General features: G+C 36.4%; 1 protein-coding gene across 2 annotated transcripts; it reads right to left on the bottom strand.

Moving 5' to 3' along the window:
• Positions 1 to 4,753: 4,753 nt before the first annotated feature.
• On the bottom strand, positions 4,754 to 16,137 carry LOC139691873 (BTB/POZ domain-containing adapter for CUL3-mediated RhoA degradation protein 3). 2 transcript variants are annotated; one of them, XM_071589796.1, is made up of 6 exons: positions 15,925 to 16,137; positions 15,558 to 15,752; positions 15,197 to 15,456; positions 15,006 to 15,058; positions 14,579 to 14,777; positions 4,754 to 9,785 (listed from the first exon to the last, which is right to left on the bottom strand). In XM_071589796.1, the coding sequence occupies exons 2-6, from the start codon at positions 15,721 to 15,723 to the stop codon at positions 9,585 to 9,587; spliced, it is 879 nt and encodes a 292-aa protein (XP_071445897.1). In that variant the 5' UTR covers positions 15,724 to 15,752; positions 15,925 to 16,137; the 3' UTR covers positions 4,754 to 9,584. The 2 variants fall into 2 exon arrangements, with proteins under 2 accessions (XP_071445897.1, XP_071445896.1); XM_071589795.1 differs by having other exon boundaries at positions 15,558 to 16,137.
• Between the last annotated feature and the right edge of the window lie 97 nt (positions 16,138 to 16,234).

Below are 16,234 nucleotides of genomic sequence, written 5' to 3'. Positions count from 1 at the left end.
ATCAGGAGAGGGGAAAGAGTTATGGGCGTAGAGGGGAGGTGTGGAGGGGAGGTGTGGAGGGAATGCTGGGAGGGAAATTAAATATGGCGGTTAAGGGTGGGAATTTTAAAGGAACGGAAGGATAGTATGTAGGCGGATTCATGAGTTCTCACCTCTATGTTGGTAGCTGAATCAGGTAGGGATTCTAGGATGCTGAGGGAAAAACACTGGTCGAATGAAAGGTTGTGGGAATTGGCGTGTGAAGGGATAGGAAGAGAAGAGAGTGAGGCAGAATTACAGGAGTACCGGTGATTATTCATTCGGATGGATAAGGGGGTAATGCATTCACCTATGTAGAAGGAAGTGCAATGTTTGCATGATAAAAGATAAATAATATTTTTTGAGAGGCAATTAGCGTGGGAACGAGGTGAGGGGATGTAGGGAGAGGGGAGTAGGCATAATAAGAGGACAGGTTTTACATTGGGGGCGGTTGCAAGTTGGGGAAATATTGGGAAATTTGTCACGGGGGGGCGCCAAAGGGTTGGTGGATCTCAGAAGGTTTTTGAGATTGGCGGGTCGTCTGTATGCGATAGATGGGCATTGGGGTAGTAAGGATGAGGTCGCGTCATTGTCATGTAAAATTGGAAACAGTTCTTTAAGGAGGGTTTTCAATCTGTGTGATCCGGGGTAATAGGTGGTGCAAAGGTTGAGTCCTGCGTCAGATGTGGGCTTGTTATTGTGTGGTGTGTGTGGTCGGGTGGAACGGTGGATTTTATTTCGTAGCAACTTTTCTGGGTAACCGCGTTTGAGAAGTGCAAGGTGTAGATTGGCAAGGTATTTGTTGAGAGTGGCTGTGGTGTTGCAAATTCGGTGTCCGCGGATAGAGAGTGAGTTAGGAATCGAGCGTTTCGTGTGTTGAGGATGACAGCTTGTGTGGTGTAGGTATTGCTGGTGGTTAGTGGCTTTGATGTGTACTGAAGTAGTGAATTTGTTGTTTTGAAGTGAGATGTCTGTGTCAAGAAAGGTGATGGTGGAGTCTGAAATGGAAGAGGTGAATTTAACCGTGAAAGATGAATTTAAGGCGGATGAGAAGTTGTTGAGAGAGTCAGAGCCATGTGTCCAGAGAATAAAAATATCTTTCTTGACCCGGATATTGCAATTAGGCAAGATCTTTGGGCCTCTTCCAGTTTTCTCCGGATTCTGCTGTAATTGAGTCTCTCTCCCCACACCTCACTGCCGTATGCCAATATTGGGATGGTGACTCCGTTGTATATAGTTCTTAAGCTATTAGTGGTGATGCCAAATCGGTTTCTGCACAGCCTTCTTAAGCAGTTAAATATTTTCTTGACCTTGCCTGCTGCGTAATTTGCGTGCTCTTGGAATGTTAGTCTCTCGTCGAATTCAATGCCCAGGTATCTGAATGTGGAGGATTTTTTGATGTTTTGACCATAGATTTTTATAGTTGGGTTTCGTGACAATTTTTTCCCGAATACGACGTACTTAGTCTTATTCACAGAAATTTTTAATGTCACTTTCGTACTCCATGACTCCACTATATGGCAACATTCTTTTGTGAGTTTTTCTATTTCTCTCCTGGAATTTGCGGGCATTGTGATCACAACGTCATCAGCATAGGCTGTCCATCTGCAGTTTCCAGGAAGGGGCTGATTCAGTAAATCGTTCATGGAGATGTTCCAAAGAAAAGGACCGAGTATGGATCCCTGTGGTGCCCCTTTTGTAATGTTCTTTTCAACTTCCAGATTATTTAGTTGTATTTTGGTGGTTCTATTCAAGAAATAGTTTTTAATAAGTTCTACTATTGGTCCCGGGACTTTATACCTTTTGAGCTGGTTTATGCAATGGGGCCACCATAATGAATCGAATGCTGCTTCGTAATCTATGAACAAGGCCACCTTATACTTATATTTACGATTTTTGATTTCTTGCAGAATTTTTATTGCCGCGGCTGCGGTGGATCCACCTCTTCGAAATCCAAATTGGCTTTTGTGAAGTAGATCCTCCTCACCAACTGCTTCTTCAATTTTCATTTTGATAATTCTTTCGAACATTTTCCCCATTTCGGGTAGTAGTGTTATGGGTCTGTATGCCTTAGCATCAGAGGGATCCTTTTCCTTAGATTTCAAGATGGTGCATAGGACACCCTTTTTCCATGCCGCAGGGAAGTACTTGTTTCTGCAACAGTCCTGTAGCAATCTAGTTAAATAGTTGAGGATTAACGGCTCTGCTGCTTTGATCAATTCAGCGTTTATGCCATCAAAGCCTGGGGCCTTTTTCACTTTCATCTCTTTAATCGCGGTTCTAACTTCCTCATCGGTGATATCTATCTCCGTACTTTGCAGACAAGGGAGGTTAGCCTCACGCCTAATTACTTTTTGCTCTTCAGTTTCATTTTCTGCTGTGTCATCCGGCACTAGCGTGTTGATGATGCTGGAAATGGTTTCGTCCAGGAATAGAAGCTCCCCTCTGGCGTTTGTCTTAGCTGAGTATGTTGGTAGGGTTTTAAATTTTTCCCTCTTAATTTTATATATTAACCCCCAGGGGTTTTCCTCAATATTTGACCTCGAGAATTTCTCCCAGCTTTTTTCCTTGCTTTTTTGCACTTGTTGTTCATAGTTCTCCTTTGCCTCATAGTATCTTCTTTTGTTGATGGTACGCTCTTCGTGGCTAATGCTTTTCTGGTAAGTTCTCCGTAGGTTTCTGCAAGTTATCTTAAGCCTATGAAGTTTCTCATTCCACCACACTGTTTCGTTTCGTCGTGTTCTGGTCAGAGGGATCGAGGCCAGAGCGGTACCTTGCAGCGCCTCCGTAAGAGATCTAACTCGAGCATCGATGTTGTTATTGCTTGGATCCCATGGCAACAATTCACATTTGTACCAGGTGTTCTTTGATAATATCTCCATAAATTTTCTCCAGTTTGCTGCACCGATATTAAATCTTCTTCGATGACAGCGTTCATTTTCTGTAGTCGTGCCAATCTGGTATGTGACTAATCTGTGATCGCTGATAGATAGTTCGGCATGAACCTCCCATCTGTACACGTCTCGTATTAATGCCGAGTTACTGATGGTTAGGTCTATATTTGAGCAGCCTATTGTCGAACTAAACGTGTACGGTTGTCCCGGTTCGTTTATTATATACAGGTCCTCGGAAGCTATTAAGTCCTCCAATGCCCTGCCTCGGTCATTGGTTTCCTTACTAAACCATATTTTGTTCTTTGCGTTCGAGTCAATTGCGACTAGTATCCTTTTATTTTTGAATTTATGTATCAGGCTCTTTAGCTCTGTGATGTATTCTTGGATGTCCTCCGATGGTGGCATATATCCGGAAATCAATATCAATGGTTTCCTATCAGCCTGAATTTCTGCAGCTGCGAAGTGATTTGGGACCTTACGCACTTGTCCCAATGTTTATTCCATTTTTCAAAATGTTCAACAAAATCCATTTTTGGGAATGGCCATCACCTGTCTTTTCGCATTTTCTTTTACCTCCTCAATGTCACAAATTTTGGGCTGCGATTGCAAGGGACTTGCTACAAGCCACAAATGATGACCCAGGTTTTACTAAAAAACGTCATCACTGGAGATGAATCATGTGTCTACGGCTATGACCCTGAAGCAATAGACCAGTTTTCCCAACAGTTGGTTCACGAGACAAAAGAAAATGTGACAAGGCAGCTGATGACCATTCGGCAAAAGGACTTCACCAATTGTTTTGCAAAGTGGAAGAGATGCTGGGATAAGTGTGCAAGGTCCTAAGGGGAGTACTTCGAAGGGTACTAAGGCCTCATTGCTCTAGGTAAGCAATTTTCCTCAAAATATTGCATGGCTGGATCCTTTACAGACAGACCTCATATACGTATAGTACAGAATTTTGCCATGTTTTCTGAATAATAATAATTTCCCAAATAACTCTCAAGACAATAACTAAATTAAGTATGAAATGAATAAAAAAAATCTATTTCACACAATTATCTTGGGGAACTACAGTAATAAAACATTGTTGGGGTTTGATGGGTGCGGGTAGAGTATACCTCATGCTAAATCCAGTACACGTGAAGCTCACAGATCAGGGCAAGTGGAGTCCTTTCAATCGTGGCTTCCCTGGAAGATCTAGTATCACAACAATCACCTGCCTAAGTGAAACCATGGGTGTCCAAACTTTATTGATTCGAGCTCAGATCAGTAACGAAAACTCTAGACTCACTGGGATGGCACAATCCATAATTTGGAAGGAAAATATAATTTTTGCATGTAAAAAGGAACTTCACAAACAGCCAGACCACAAAGAAACAGTTCCATGACCAGGATGTTGGGCATGCTTTTTCACGTCAACTCTATTGATATATTTGAATAAATAGTTGAGATTTCAAAGGAGATTGATCATTTTCTATTAACATACGCTAAGTGCATTTATGCAGAAAAATAACAAGATTTACTTAAGGGGATGGCTTTTTGAACACCATCATAGTAAACTAACAAAAGACTGTGCATAACTTTCAAGCGGCAGATAGGAATTTAAGTGATTAAGTAGTTATGTCTTCTGAAATGTTTTAAATAGAAAATGAGTCCAGCCATTAGTACACATAGAAAAACTGCTTCTACTGGGCAAATCCAATTATGTCAGTCACCACATGCCTCCAATGACTTTAGGTAAACATAAACCAACATTGTTGCAGATTCAATGAAAGTGTTTTCTAGAACAATGATTCAATATAAACAAGTATCATATAAACTGAATATTTTACTAGCCATATTTATACACTGTACATATTAAAAATGAATACCTTCAACATTCAGTTCACACAAAAATCCTAAGTAAAATGGCTTTATACTTAAAAAAAATCATAATAAATTTCAGGAAACTCATTACACATTTCAACATGCATTATTTTATGATTATCTTTACAATAGCTAATTAAATTACTTTTTGGGAAAAGGCTTATGGAGCCCACTTGAGCAAAAACCCTTAAAATATTACAGCGTTTTCAATTCATTCATTCTTCCACAAATATATGTATATTTAAGTAAAACAAAATTAACAGCAATTAAACAGAAATAATAACAAGTACATTAAAAAAACAACATTTTTACAACTCACACGGACAATTTCATATCCACTCACATTCACAATAAATATATATAAAAACAAACACAAGAAAATCAACAGCCATCAGGAACATGTTATGCATAAATCACATTTTAATGCTAAACAAAAGTTCTAACTAAATTTTATAGAAGTAATTTACTTCCACAATTACCTGTCCCTTTGGGTATCAGGAAGACAAGTTTTCATACTTCATTGGTCATTTATAGGTACATAGGAAATATTTTAACAATACTTTCTAATAAATAGGTAGATGAAGAAAAATACAAGAAGCCCTCAATTTATAACATCTTTAATAATATATTAATAGGGAAATATGATTTGTTGCAGAAAGTAATCATTATGCTATGCCTTTAATGTTTGGAATATTTTCAAAGTGTATCCCTTCGCTAATTTTTTATTCCTGTTCTTATTTAAAACAGCAAAATAAATAGCCAGAATATAAACATTGTGCACTCATAATCAAAACATTGACATAGGATAATTTCATACATTATAAGTGCATAATATAACATGGAAAAAGCTCAATTTATGTTTGACTACTCCAGGGACATCACTGCAATGAAAATTGAGGACTTGATGCATTTTACCTTTGAAGTGAATTCCACACAACAGATATAATTAATAAAGTGTGTTTTGCTAAGTACATTTAATGTAATTTTTGGGATAGTAGTTTCCAGTTATTTTGTAGATATAGTTGGCATTTCATACATTTATAACAATAGAACTTGGAATATGTTGAACACAGAACATATTAGTTTTACAACCAACCAATTGTATCATTACATATAGATTCTTTTAAAATCTGCTCCCCAATTTGAGCACATAATCACCATTATGAAAATAGGTGTCATTTTCTATTATTCCCTGTCTTCTTTAAAAACTTTTTCACAGATAGTATGGGGGGAAAATAAGTGACTATTCAGTTCTAATCTATACCAAACAAAATCTAATACTTGTTGGGAGATATTAATTTGCATAGCAGTGAATACCTCTTTGATGTGTCAAAACACTTAATTTACACTGGAATATTTTGTTGGTAACCCATGGTTGACAGCAACTCCCAAGTTAACCAGCCATTACAATATTCATAAAATATGTATTCTTCACCATTTGCAAACATGCTGTGTGTATTTCATAAATGAAAATTACAAATGGAAATGAGTAAAGGAATTCATGTAGAGAGAATGCAGAAAACAAATTTTTAGAAGAATAAATTGACAATTGATATAGTTTATTTTAGTCTTAATCCAAAAAAAGGACGTTTTGGCCTTCACAACGGATTAGTAACCGTGATAACAATGGAGACAATTAACAAACACCCAAGCCCTAGGTGGAGGAAAACCCACCCAGGTGGGAATCAAATCCGCGACCCTTGGATTGGCAGACGAGGCCGTTACCCCATCACCACCGAGAACAGTAACGGGGTAACGAGTTAATGATAAGGCCAGAATAATGCCGGGATAATGAGTTTTGAATCAACATTGTATTAATGAAAACTAGTTGCTAATATAGATGATCTGATAACTAGTTATCCAGTAACGTAGTAAATGAATTTTTTGCAGACCTTAATGACAGTACCACAGTGGTATACACACAACATTCATGAGTTGACAACAATAACAGCCATGAACAAATTTGGAATTTATCACACATGTACAAATAGTGGTTATTACCAGTACACTTATTTTCCAATCTGAAGTGAGTTCAATACAAAATAAGGGGGAAGTCTTATGCTATGCCCAGCACTATTTATATAAAGCTATATTTGTTGATCTTCTGGTATTTTACCAAAAGAAAATTACTCGCCATAGACAAAATATCAAACAATTTCTGTGATGACATTATTCAATGTTCTATATTACCGAAAGGAATACAAAATTCTATTCTGATGTATATATTCTGAGGTTACAGTACCTACATTGCTGACTTTTGATCGTTCCTATACATTATATTCAACTATGTATGCATTATTGCAGCACTTTAGATAAACTCAAACAATGTAAGAGTTGAGACATTAAGAAACATGATCAATAACCATTATGTTAGAACTGATTTTAGACATGAAGAAATATGATTTACAACATTCACTTCAAATACATGCCCAGACTTGGGTAAATGATGATCATCAGCTCAATGCCCACACAGGGAATTGAAAAAAAATACATTTAAGGGTGCATGGGAGTTAAGTGAAGTCAAACCACATACATCACATGATAAATATACATTTAACATATAAACAAACACTCATGATTGCCGAAAAATTTTTTCTGTTAAGTTACTCCAATCCTTTAACAGGCTAATCACTTTTTCTCATTCTATTCATGTATCACACTTGGTTTGAAAAACTTGCCAACGATAGGAACACACTACAAGATTTATGCATCAATGTGAACTGAGTATACTGCATCTGTATTCGCCTTAAAATTTTTCCTGAAAGTTGAAACAACTCTTTTTTGGCTTAAATTTCGAATAACACACATCTCATGTTTAGGAGGGCAAAATTTCTATTTGTATACATGCACACAAGCGTGAATCTATTCCATCTGATGTTCTGGAAAACTTAAGGTATTTTTAAAAGCTATGTTTCATGCCACCCGGGATTCACATAAATGGCAGGCTCCACACCCAGGTTTGCACCTACCAATCCACATGTGTGCATATGTCTATTTAAATCTTTCAATGACCACTAGACGGTTTCTTATAATGGAAATTGGCTTGAGCGAATGCAAAATATATACCATCTGCTCCCTTCCCTACATCTCTTGTTAACCTTCCAGGGCAGAAGGTGAAAATGCATAAAATAAGGGAAGAACAAAGAGAGAGACCAAGACAGATGGCATGGAAGACATTCACCGGGGAGTTTCTGGACCACCCTAGAGGTATGGGAATTCAGGACTGATGCTAACGTATTTTGATGAAAGCTGCGGGAGAGAAGAGTGTGTATAACTCTGGTTAGGAGTATCGTGCAAGGGGGGGCGGAGAGAGAAGGAGTAGGGTGGAATGCCTCTCTTTTTTGGATAGAGATGTGAGGAGCTATAAATGATGAATGGGATTTCACAGGTGCATTTGGTGTCTTTATTTCTGGTACAGCATTGAAGAGGCAAATCAGACTTTGAACTGATGTACACTGATTTATAATCGTGCAAATGATATCCCCGGCTCACTTATGTTATTGCATTGAGAGACAAAAGATGGATGGGAGGGTCTAAGACGGGGGAAATGCGGGTGGAAGGAAGGTTGGCACCTCGGCTATAAAATACCCAAGAACTGGGTATTCTTAAAAAATAACACAGAAAATCAAAGTTTAAAAAAAACCAACAACCAAGAAGTTTTGGCAGCACTAAGTGAACTGCCTTTGATGACATACTACACCAATTAATATGACCTCATAAAAACTGGGTTTTGCATATACATGTATGCACTTTCCAATGGCAATTATCTTATAGAAACCTACATGATTACAGGATCTCACAGTACGAATTTTTAGACTCTATCACAACAGCTTTCTCAAAAACTAGTCCTTTTTGATCTGCAACAAAAATATTCTCTTAGCTCTCAAATTTTCATGGATATCTCAAAAATGTATGCACTTTTTCATCAGCATTCTTTGATACTAAAATTGGAAATACAAGAAGACCTTCAAAATTTAAATTTACAAAAAGTCAAACCTGTCTGTAATGTGCATCCCTTGATATGCAGAGGACATCACTTGACAAAAAAACTTATTTTAATGAATTCACTTACACCAAGCAACTTGAATAAGGGTAAATTAGGTAGATAATGGAAATTCCTCAAGGAGAAGATACCGTTCAAAATTCAATTAAAAGCTAATAATCAACTTTCATGACTAGCAAATATTTTTAATAGCATACTTAGAGTCACTGCTTATTCCATAAAATAAAGAGTTCATGTTTAATTAATTGACAAGAATGACCACAGGGATGTAGTAGCCTTTCTTCCAGTTAGGCACGAATCCACATTTAGTAGATATTAATTTGGTGTTTATGACTGGGGTCCTAGCTTTTTACTTCCTACGGGAAATAACCTATGGTGAAAATTTTTCCATTAAATTAAATGAGGGGAGGATGATGATGACTTCTTCAATATTTTGCCTCTTATATTATGAAATTATATTTATAACTATCACTTAACTGTGTACACTTTGGGTCAACTGGTAACATGGAAATTCAATTCCCAAAAAATAAACTGCAAGCCCTCAACTGTGTAAGGAGCATAATTAAATCAGAGCTAAGGGGCTTTCTTTAATGCTTGGGTAGAACTTGCACTAGTGCTACCAAAAACAAAATGTCAAAATCAAGACCTAGGCCCTCAGTTGCATTAACCAACTTACCCAGATCAACCCCTGCTTTGCATGCACTGATCACTCAGCACAGTTACTAATAATTGTCTATAATGGGAACATTACGGAATTACTTTTTTCCATCACTGTCTTTCCGTAAGCCCCATTTCTCCCTTACTCAGGGATTATTTTGCTTATTTGACCGAAGACGAGCCAGTCCTGATCTCTCCTCTTCCTCGTCACTGGTGTAAGATGAAATGGCAGCCACAGCCCCACGAGTTGAAGTTGCTTGCATTAATTCCTGATCGGGTCCATTCCGATTCTCATACAGTAAAATGTTCAGTGTTTCTTCATATATTCTTGCCTCAGGAAACTCAACCTATTTTTTTTCACCAGGAGAAAAAATAAAGTCAATGTTAATAAACCAAAAATATTTTATGAACCACATTCAGTAATTGTCAAAGTAAATCAATAAATCGGAGCTCAAACCTTTGTCAAGCTATATTTCATAATGAATCTTGAATCATTGCTTTATTTTATTATTGTTGTTGACAGAGTAGCATTCCTAAAATGATATCAATAATGTCACCTCTTCTTGCCTAACTTTATGCTTCCCAGCCCTGAAACTTAGATGAATTATTTTTCCTTACACATATTTTCATTCCCTTTCCTTCTTCACTCAAGCCACCCAATATTTACTCAGTTTAGGATTACTGGGAGTCACAGATGAGATCCTTCCCACTGAATACAATTTTGCAATACATTCTCTCACAGCAAGCATATCAGAATCTAATCCCAAACCTCACTCCTAGAAGGAGGAGGAGGTTAGAAAACAATTTGCCCGTAGAGCAATTTGCACATAGCTTTCATGCTGGGTTTGATGTTCTCCCATGTCTCATTTATACATCTCTCATCTCCTTTGGCTTTTAACTTTTCCATATACAGTTTCACCATTTTCTCAGCTGTTCCTGGTCCCTTTAGCTTTCTAATGTATTATTTCTCTTACTTACTTACTTCCTTCCCATGTCCTTTTAAGCTTTATACATAACTCTGCAATTACTCGGTTATGGTCACAATTGATATCTTTTCCCGAACAAAGTTTTGCCATTTTCATACAATTTCTGTACCTGTGTTGTATTAGAATAACATCAATTTGGTACCTCACTTTATTCATTGGTGATGTCCATGTATGGCTATTCCTTATTTGGTTTCAAACCCGCAGTTATCGACTACCAAATAGGTTTCTTAATAATAGTCAATTAGCCTTTGTCCTCTTATCATTTCTTCTTCCTCGTCCAAAAATCATAACTGTCTTACTTTAACCATCTTCACTCAGAGCTGCATTAAAGTCTCCTATTATTAATATGCAAGCCTTCCATCCTTTATTTTCAGTGATTAATTCTATTTTCTCATCTCATTCATCCACTTCTTCCGAGTGTTGACTAGTTGGCATACATATTTGTGTTTTCACAAGGTCTCTGCTTTTTCCTTTCACTCTCATTAATTTCATCCTTTCATTAATGTACAATAACTTAATCAATTTACCTTTCCTTCTTTTTCCTATCATTATTCCAACTCCTTTTATTCTAGTGTTTTCTTTGCTTGAATAGTAGAGCCTGTATTCTCTGTTCTGCAGTTCTCTACTCCCACCCCATCTCATTTCAACCATCCTAAGAATGTCTAGTCTATTTTTCACAATTTCTTGCTTTGTATTTTCTAACTTACCTTCCTGAAGTAACTTAAGTACATTCCATGTCACTGTTCTTATCCTTTCCTTTCCACTTATTGTTTTCTGCTTTCTCTTCTCAACTTCCTCTTTCTTTTGTTAATCTCTTTTGGAACTTGGCCTCATTGTATTCCCCTTCTGGAGAGCCAAATTAGGGGAAGCTCTACCTCTGGAATTTTGAGCTTGAAAATCCATATCACACCATGAAATTTTTGGGAATAGTAGTAGGGTAGTTTTCCATTACTCTCCAAACAGGCAGATAGATGCCCAGCTTAATTCAGTATGTCCATTCCCACCAGTTGCTGTTTTCAGCCTCTCAATATGAATCAGACGCTTCTGCGTTACTCTTAGCTTTGCCCCTCACCTTTGACCTTGCTGGCAAAAGTGGCCCTACCAAACGCCACCCTTGTTTTTGGTCTTTCAGTTTTGTTATTACTTGAAAATCACCTATTATATACACAACTACAAAAATTACTAGAAGGATCTTTTTGTTCCTTTTCAGATAAGTTACAGTTCAGGTGTGGGCCTAATTATTAAAGAACCGGTCTCTTTATTTATGTTACTGGAATTCAAAAGTTTGGCATTGTATTATAAGTAAAAATATTTAATTAACAAACTAAATTTTTATAGAACTTGGGAATTGGATAGAAAAATATGAAAAACTAACTGTTATAACTAAATTAACAGGACATTCTTTACATTTAATGCTAAATAATACTAAGTTTATTCTTTTGCATACAATTGTCGGTCGCCTCCCCTCAAAACTACTACTACTACAATGCATGGTTCTTTGACATTGAAAGCATTACTTTCTGAGCCTTGAATTTAAGCAGATGGGCGATTTTTTTTCAACATTAATTATCACAAAAACATATATTTGGGCAAATATGCTATCCACTTCTTCAGTTTTTCGTACATTCTAACACTCTTCAATCTAGCCAGAAAGACTATTCACTCCCTTTGACTTCACCACTTAACTAAACATTCTTCCTTTTACCACATACTTCAACATCCAACAACTTCTTCTTATCTCTTCCATTATCTCTCTTATCTTCTTGAAATTTCAACTAACTACCACCATTGGTGAAACTCAGTTGATTGTGTACATGCATCACTCAATTCGAGGCTAAATGCTATCCAAAACAAATTAAACCCAACTAACACAAAAATGACACTTCCAGGGGATCAATTATGGGTGAAATCAAATCAGCTCTTCCATTTTCAATCAGAATTTGACTTGAAATTTACACATCACGTTTTTCATTTGACAAAACCACACAAGTCTGTTCATAATCTTATTCATGAAAAAGGATAATCAATCACCATTCAAACAAATAGTCAAAACTAGAAGAAGGCATTAAAGAGTGGCCAGCAATTAGATAGTTTTTGATTTCTAGTTTCGAAGAATAAAAATGCATTTTGCATATTTTGTGCCACAATTTTTACTACCTTGTATCCCAAGCAAACATTGAATGATTTTCACAGCAGTGTGTACATTTATCAACATATAATCGATTGATGAAAAGTTTAAAAAAATCTAATGGTTCACCTAAATAAAAATCCTATTTATAGCAGAGATAACCCCACTTGGAATTGTGAAGTAAGTCATTGGAATTTTTTAAGTATCCGGATTAATGGTAACAATGCCATAATACCTTCCTGTATTTTTTTATTGCTAGCATTGAGGGAATACAAATTTGTGTGTGATTATTGATGAAAGCTCATTGTAGCTTTGAATACGAAACCACTTTGAGTCTGCAGAGAATTAATCATTTCCCTGAAGATTTAACGTCTACATACAGAATGATATAAAATTTAAAAATCTCTCTTCTATTAATCAGGATTCCACCCCAACTTGTTAATATGTACTAGATAACATTAGTGCTACACAAATAGCTTAAGTGAAATAAAAATCATTCATATCAAGGAGTATTTATCCTCCATGATATTCTCACTCAAAGAAGTATTTCATTAACCGTAACTTCTCAGTTGTATTACAATCACAGCTAGGCTTTTTCTTCATAGCAGGGCACTCAGCCTGATTAACAGCACGATTGCTCCTTTTAAGCACACACATGTGGCACAGAACTCTTGACCTTCCTCCAGAATATCTAACACAACGAAAGCCCCAGGTAAAATATATTGCTAGTGTAGTCATTCTTAACAAATTCAAATGCAGAAAATACCAAGTAATTTCTCCTTTGACTATACACTATCTATGTTCCAGTACAGAAAACTAATTTTCAGAAATTTCAGGCTTCTTACAGGATTTTTTTAATGTTTTCACTTGGTTTTCAAGAATTATTGGCTACCTTGCATACAATGCCTAATGCAGCTACAATTTTGCTTCATGTATTAAAAAAAATTAAACAAAACAGAAAAATCAATTAACATCATTTTCCTATGAAGTTATCCAACAGTGGGGCCTGACCTCACTTTGCCTGAAACCAATTGAGCCTGAACCTTCAGAGGTTATAGTAAAAATATCTGCTTGAAAAAAGGACATAAGGAATAGTGCTAAATATTACTGGCATAATAGTTTGAGATAAGGTTGATATGTAATGCTTTTCGGTTGCATTTTGCAGAGTACTGTCAATGCAAGTTCCCTTAGGTGCAACATTAATTGTCTGTATCATCTTTTAAATGCTATCTGGGTGAATACGTAATTAAGATACTTTAGTTACACCCACAAAATACTTTTCATGACAATCAATTCCATGAGGAAGTTCTTCATCAAAAAGAAACAAAGATACATTAAATCATTATGAATACACTTTATGTAACATGTCTGGCCCTGGCAGTGGTGGGGTGAAACCCTTCCTGCTGTGGCCAAGGCAGAGGGTTGAAATCCTGCCTACTTTTCTTACTCCCCCTAGGGCTGGGATTTGTGATATTAAAATGTGTTTCCTGTTACCATTTCATTGGTTAGACTTTCAATAAATAAATAAGATAAATGACGCAGAGTTTTGATCACTTTCAAAGAAGTACATATACTACATGTGTAATTATTTTCAATCAAATATGAGAAACAACTAAATTGATTTCAACCCATAAGTGATGCTAAATTAATAGCAACCCTAACAGACAAGTCCTCCTGTTGTTTAAGCTTCAGATGTGCCTAATACAACAATTTAAGCACTCATTTCAAGTGGTAAAAAACTGAAATATAGGTTTAACATGCAAAATATAAGTTTAATATGTGCCAATACCTTCTGTCTACCTAACCTCTTGACTATACCTGGTATTTTGGTTACTAAATTACTATGTTTAAGGATCTCCCAATGAATTCAAAAGCCCACAAAATGCAAAATGTATGAGATGGCCCTTCGGTACAACTTGGACAGGTACTTCCAGCTAAGAAAACATGTTTGGAGACCAAAACGTACATTTTTGTTAAAACTACCAATACTACCTTTTATGCTGAAATATTGAGTCAATGCACTAACCTTTGTATGTTTCTTGTCTGTAGCATATACTATAGAAGTACAGCAAACCTCGGCAACTTTTCTTCCATGACCATAAAATATCCAACAGCATATTTCACTTGATCCAATGACATCCTTGATAAAAAGAACTCTGCCACTAAATCTTAAGGACATTTTGTCAAACAATTCAATATTCTTCAGGAGGTTATCATCTGATGTACTGTCGGGAGTAAAGGAAGTCCATGTCATACAGAAATTCATATTTTATACGTACTTTGCAAACAACAAACACATTTTATAACGTAATGATATGGTTTACAGAGATTTTCTTGTTACCTCAATGGATAAATTATCACAAACAATTGATTATGCGGTCGCAGTGTCTAGATATTTTTAACTGGCTATACTAACTGAATACCACTGAACTGAAACAGTTATAATACCTCACCTTGTATAGGAATATTTGTTATTGTGCCTGTTGATGAGCAGTTTAACCACAGGCTGGAAAGAAAAAAAATAACGAAGAATCAATAAAACATTCAATGATATCTGCAGCATATTAACGCAAACATTTTCCAGTAAAATTAGGCTGCTGGTGATAAACCACCCATCGTACTTAAGTTTTAAGTAATTACTTACCTTTGTTGTTGAACTTATTAACAACTGCTCTTCCTTCTGGGATGTAATTAGCGGTACCCGACAGATGGGCTCTGCATCTCGTTCACGCCTAACAAACGCCTGCTCACATGATTCAACAAGCTCAGCAATACAGTAATACTTAGCTTCAGAGAGTAGCTCTGCAATCTCCTTGCAACTATCGGGCAGGGCAACGGTTCCATCGCGAAGGAAGTTAAGAATTGTTCCAAAATGCTTACCACACCGATCAATTAGAATCCATCCTGCCGACAAAAAATTGGAAAGGGTTGAAGTAAATTTTCAGTGACAGGTGTTAATCACTTGAAATACTACAATTGTTTAAACTTGTGTGGCATTGAAATACCTTCAGAATCAGTAAGAACTTCCATTCGGCCACTAAACATTGCTCTCAACATCGTGTCATGTTTTGTCAAAGTTCCAATAGTTGTGTAGTGTAAAGATCCTCCGATATTAAGTTTCACATATTGTGATGGATTACCTTTTATGAGAGTTCGATGATCACCCGACATAGTCGAGCAATCTAAAACGTTTGAATTATCTATTTTTAAGGATTAAAAAGCCAAGATTTTACAAACGAATAAAGCAAAACAAGTGGCTCAAAAATTAGGCTGATGGTAGCACTAACAATTATTGTAAAGGCAATGGATGAATGCAAATTAAATTAAAAGGTGTTCCTCCAGGAAATTCTCTAAAAAATAAGCTCGACTAACTTAAAAAAACTTAATTCCACTTCATAAGGGTGACATTACTGCAAGTAGTTTCTAATGTTCCGCAGTCAATTGACCCTGTCAGCCGCCGTTAATAATGTCGTGTTAAATTAAGAGTTATTCACACGCACTTTCCATTTACAACAAACAATACAATTATCACGACACCCGGCGATTAGTATTTTACACGCGATACAGTTTGTCGAGATAACCACATCAGAGGAATAAAGTATTCGTAAGTAATATTTCTTTCACACGAGGCGCTACTAACGTCAATATTTTACAATATTGGTAGTTTCTCTACAATATACAA

The sequence above is a fragment of the Hetaerina americana genome, unplaced genomic scaffold (genome assembly GCF_022747635.1).
Source record: "Hetaerina americana unplaced genomic scaffold, ioHetAmer1.1.p SCAF_4, whole genome shotgun sequence".
Classification (NCBI taxonomy): Eukaryota; Metazoa; Arthropoda; class Insecta; order Odonata; family Calopterygidae; genus Hetaerina; species Hetaerina americana.
This window is presented reverse-complemented; position numbering and strand designations above follow the sequence as displayed.

Excerpts from the sequence above, each read along its gene's own strand:
- LOC139691873 (XM_071589795.1), bottom strand. The coding sequence starts at position 15,723 with ATGTCGGGTGATCATCGAACTCTCATAAAAGGTAATCCATCACAATAT. Across the intron at positions 15,059-15,196 it reads TAATAAGTTCAACAACAAAG|CCTGTGGTTAAACTGCTCAT; the intron begins GTAAGTAATTAC and ends TTTTCTTTCCAG. Across the intron at positions 14,778-15,005 it reads AACAAATATTCCTATACAAG|TACATCAGATGATAACCTCC; the intron begins GTGAGGTATTAT and ends TACTCCCGACAG.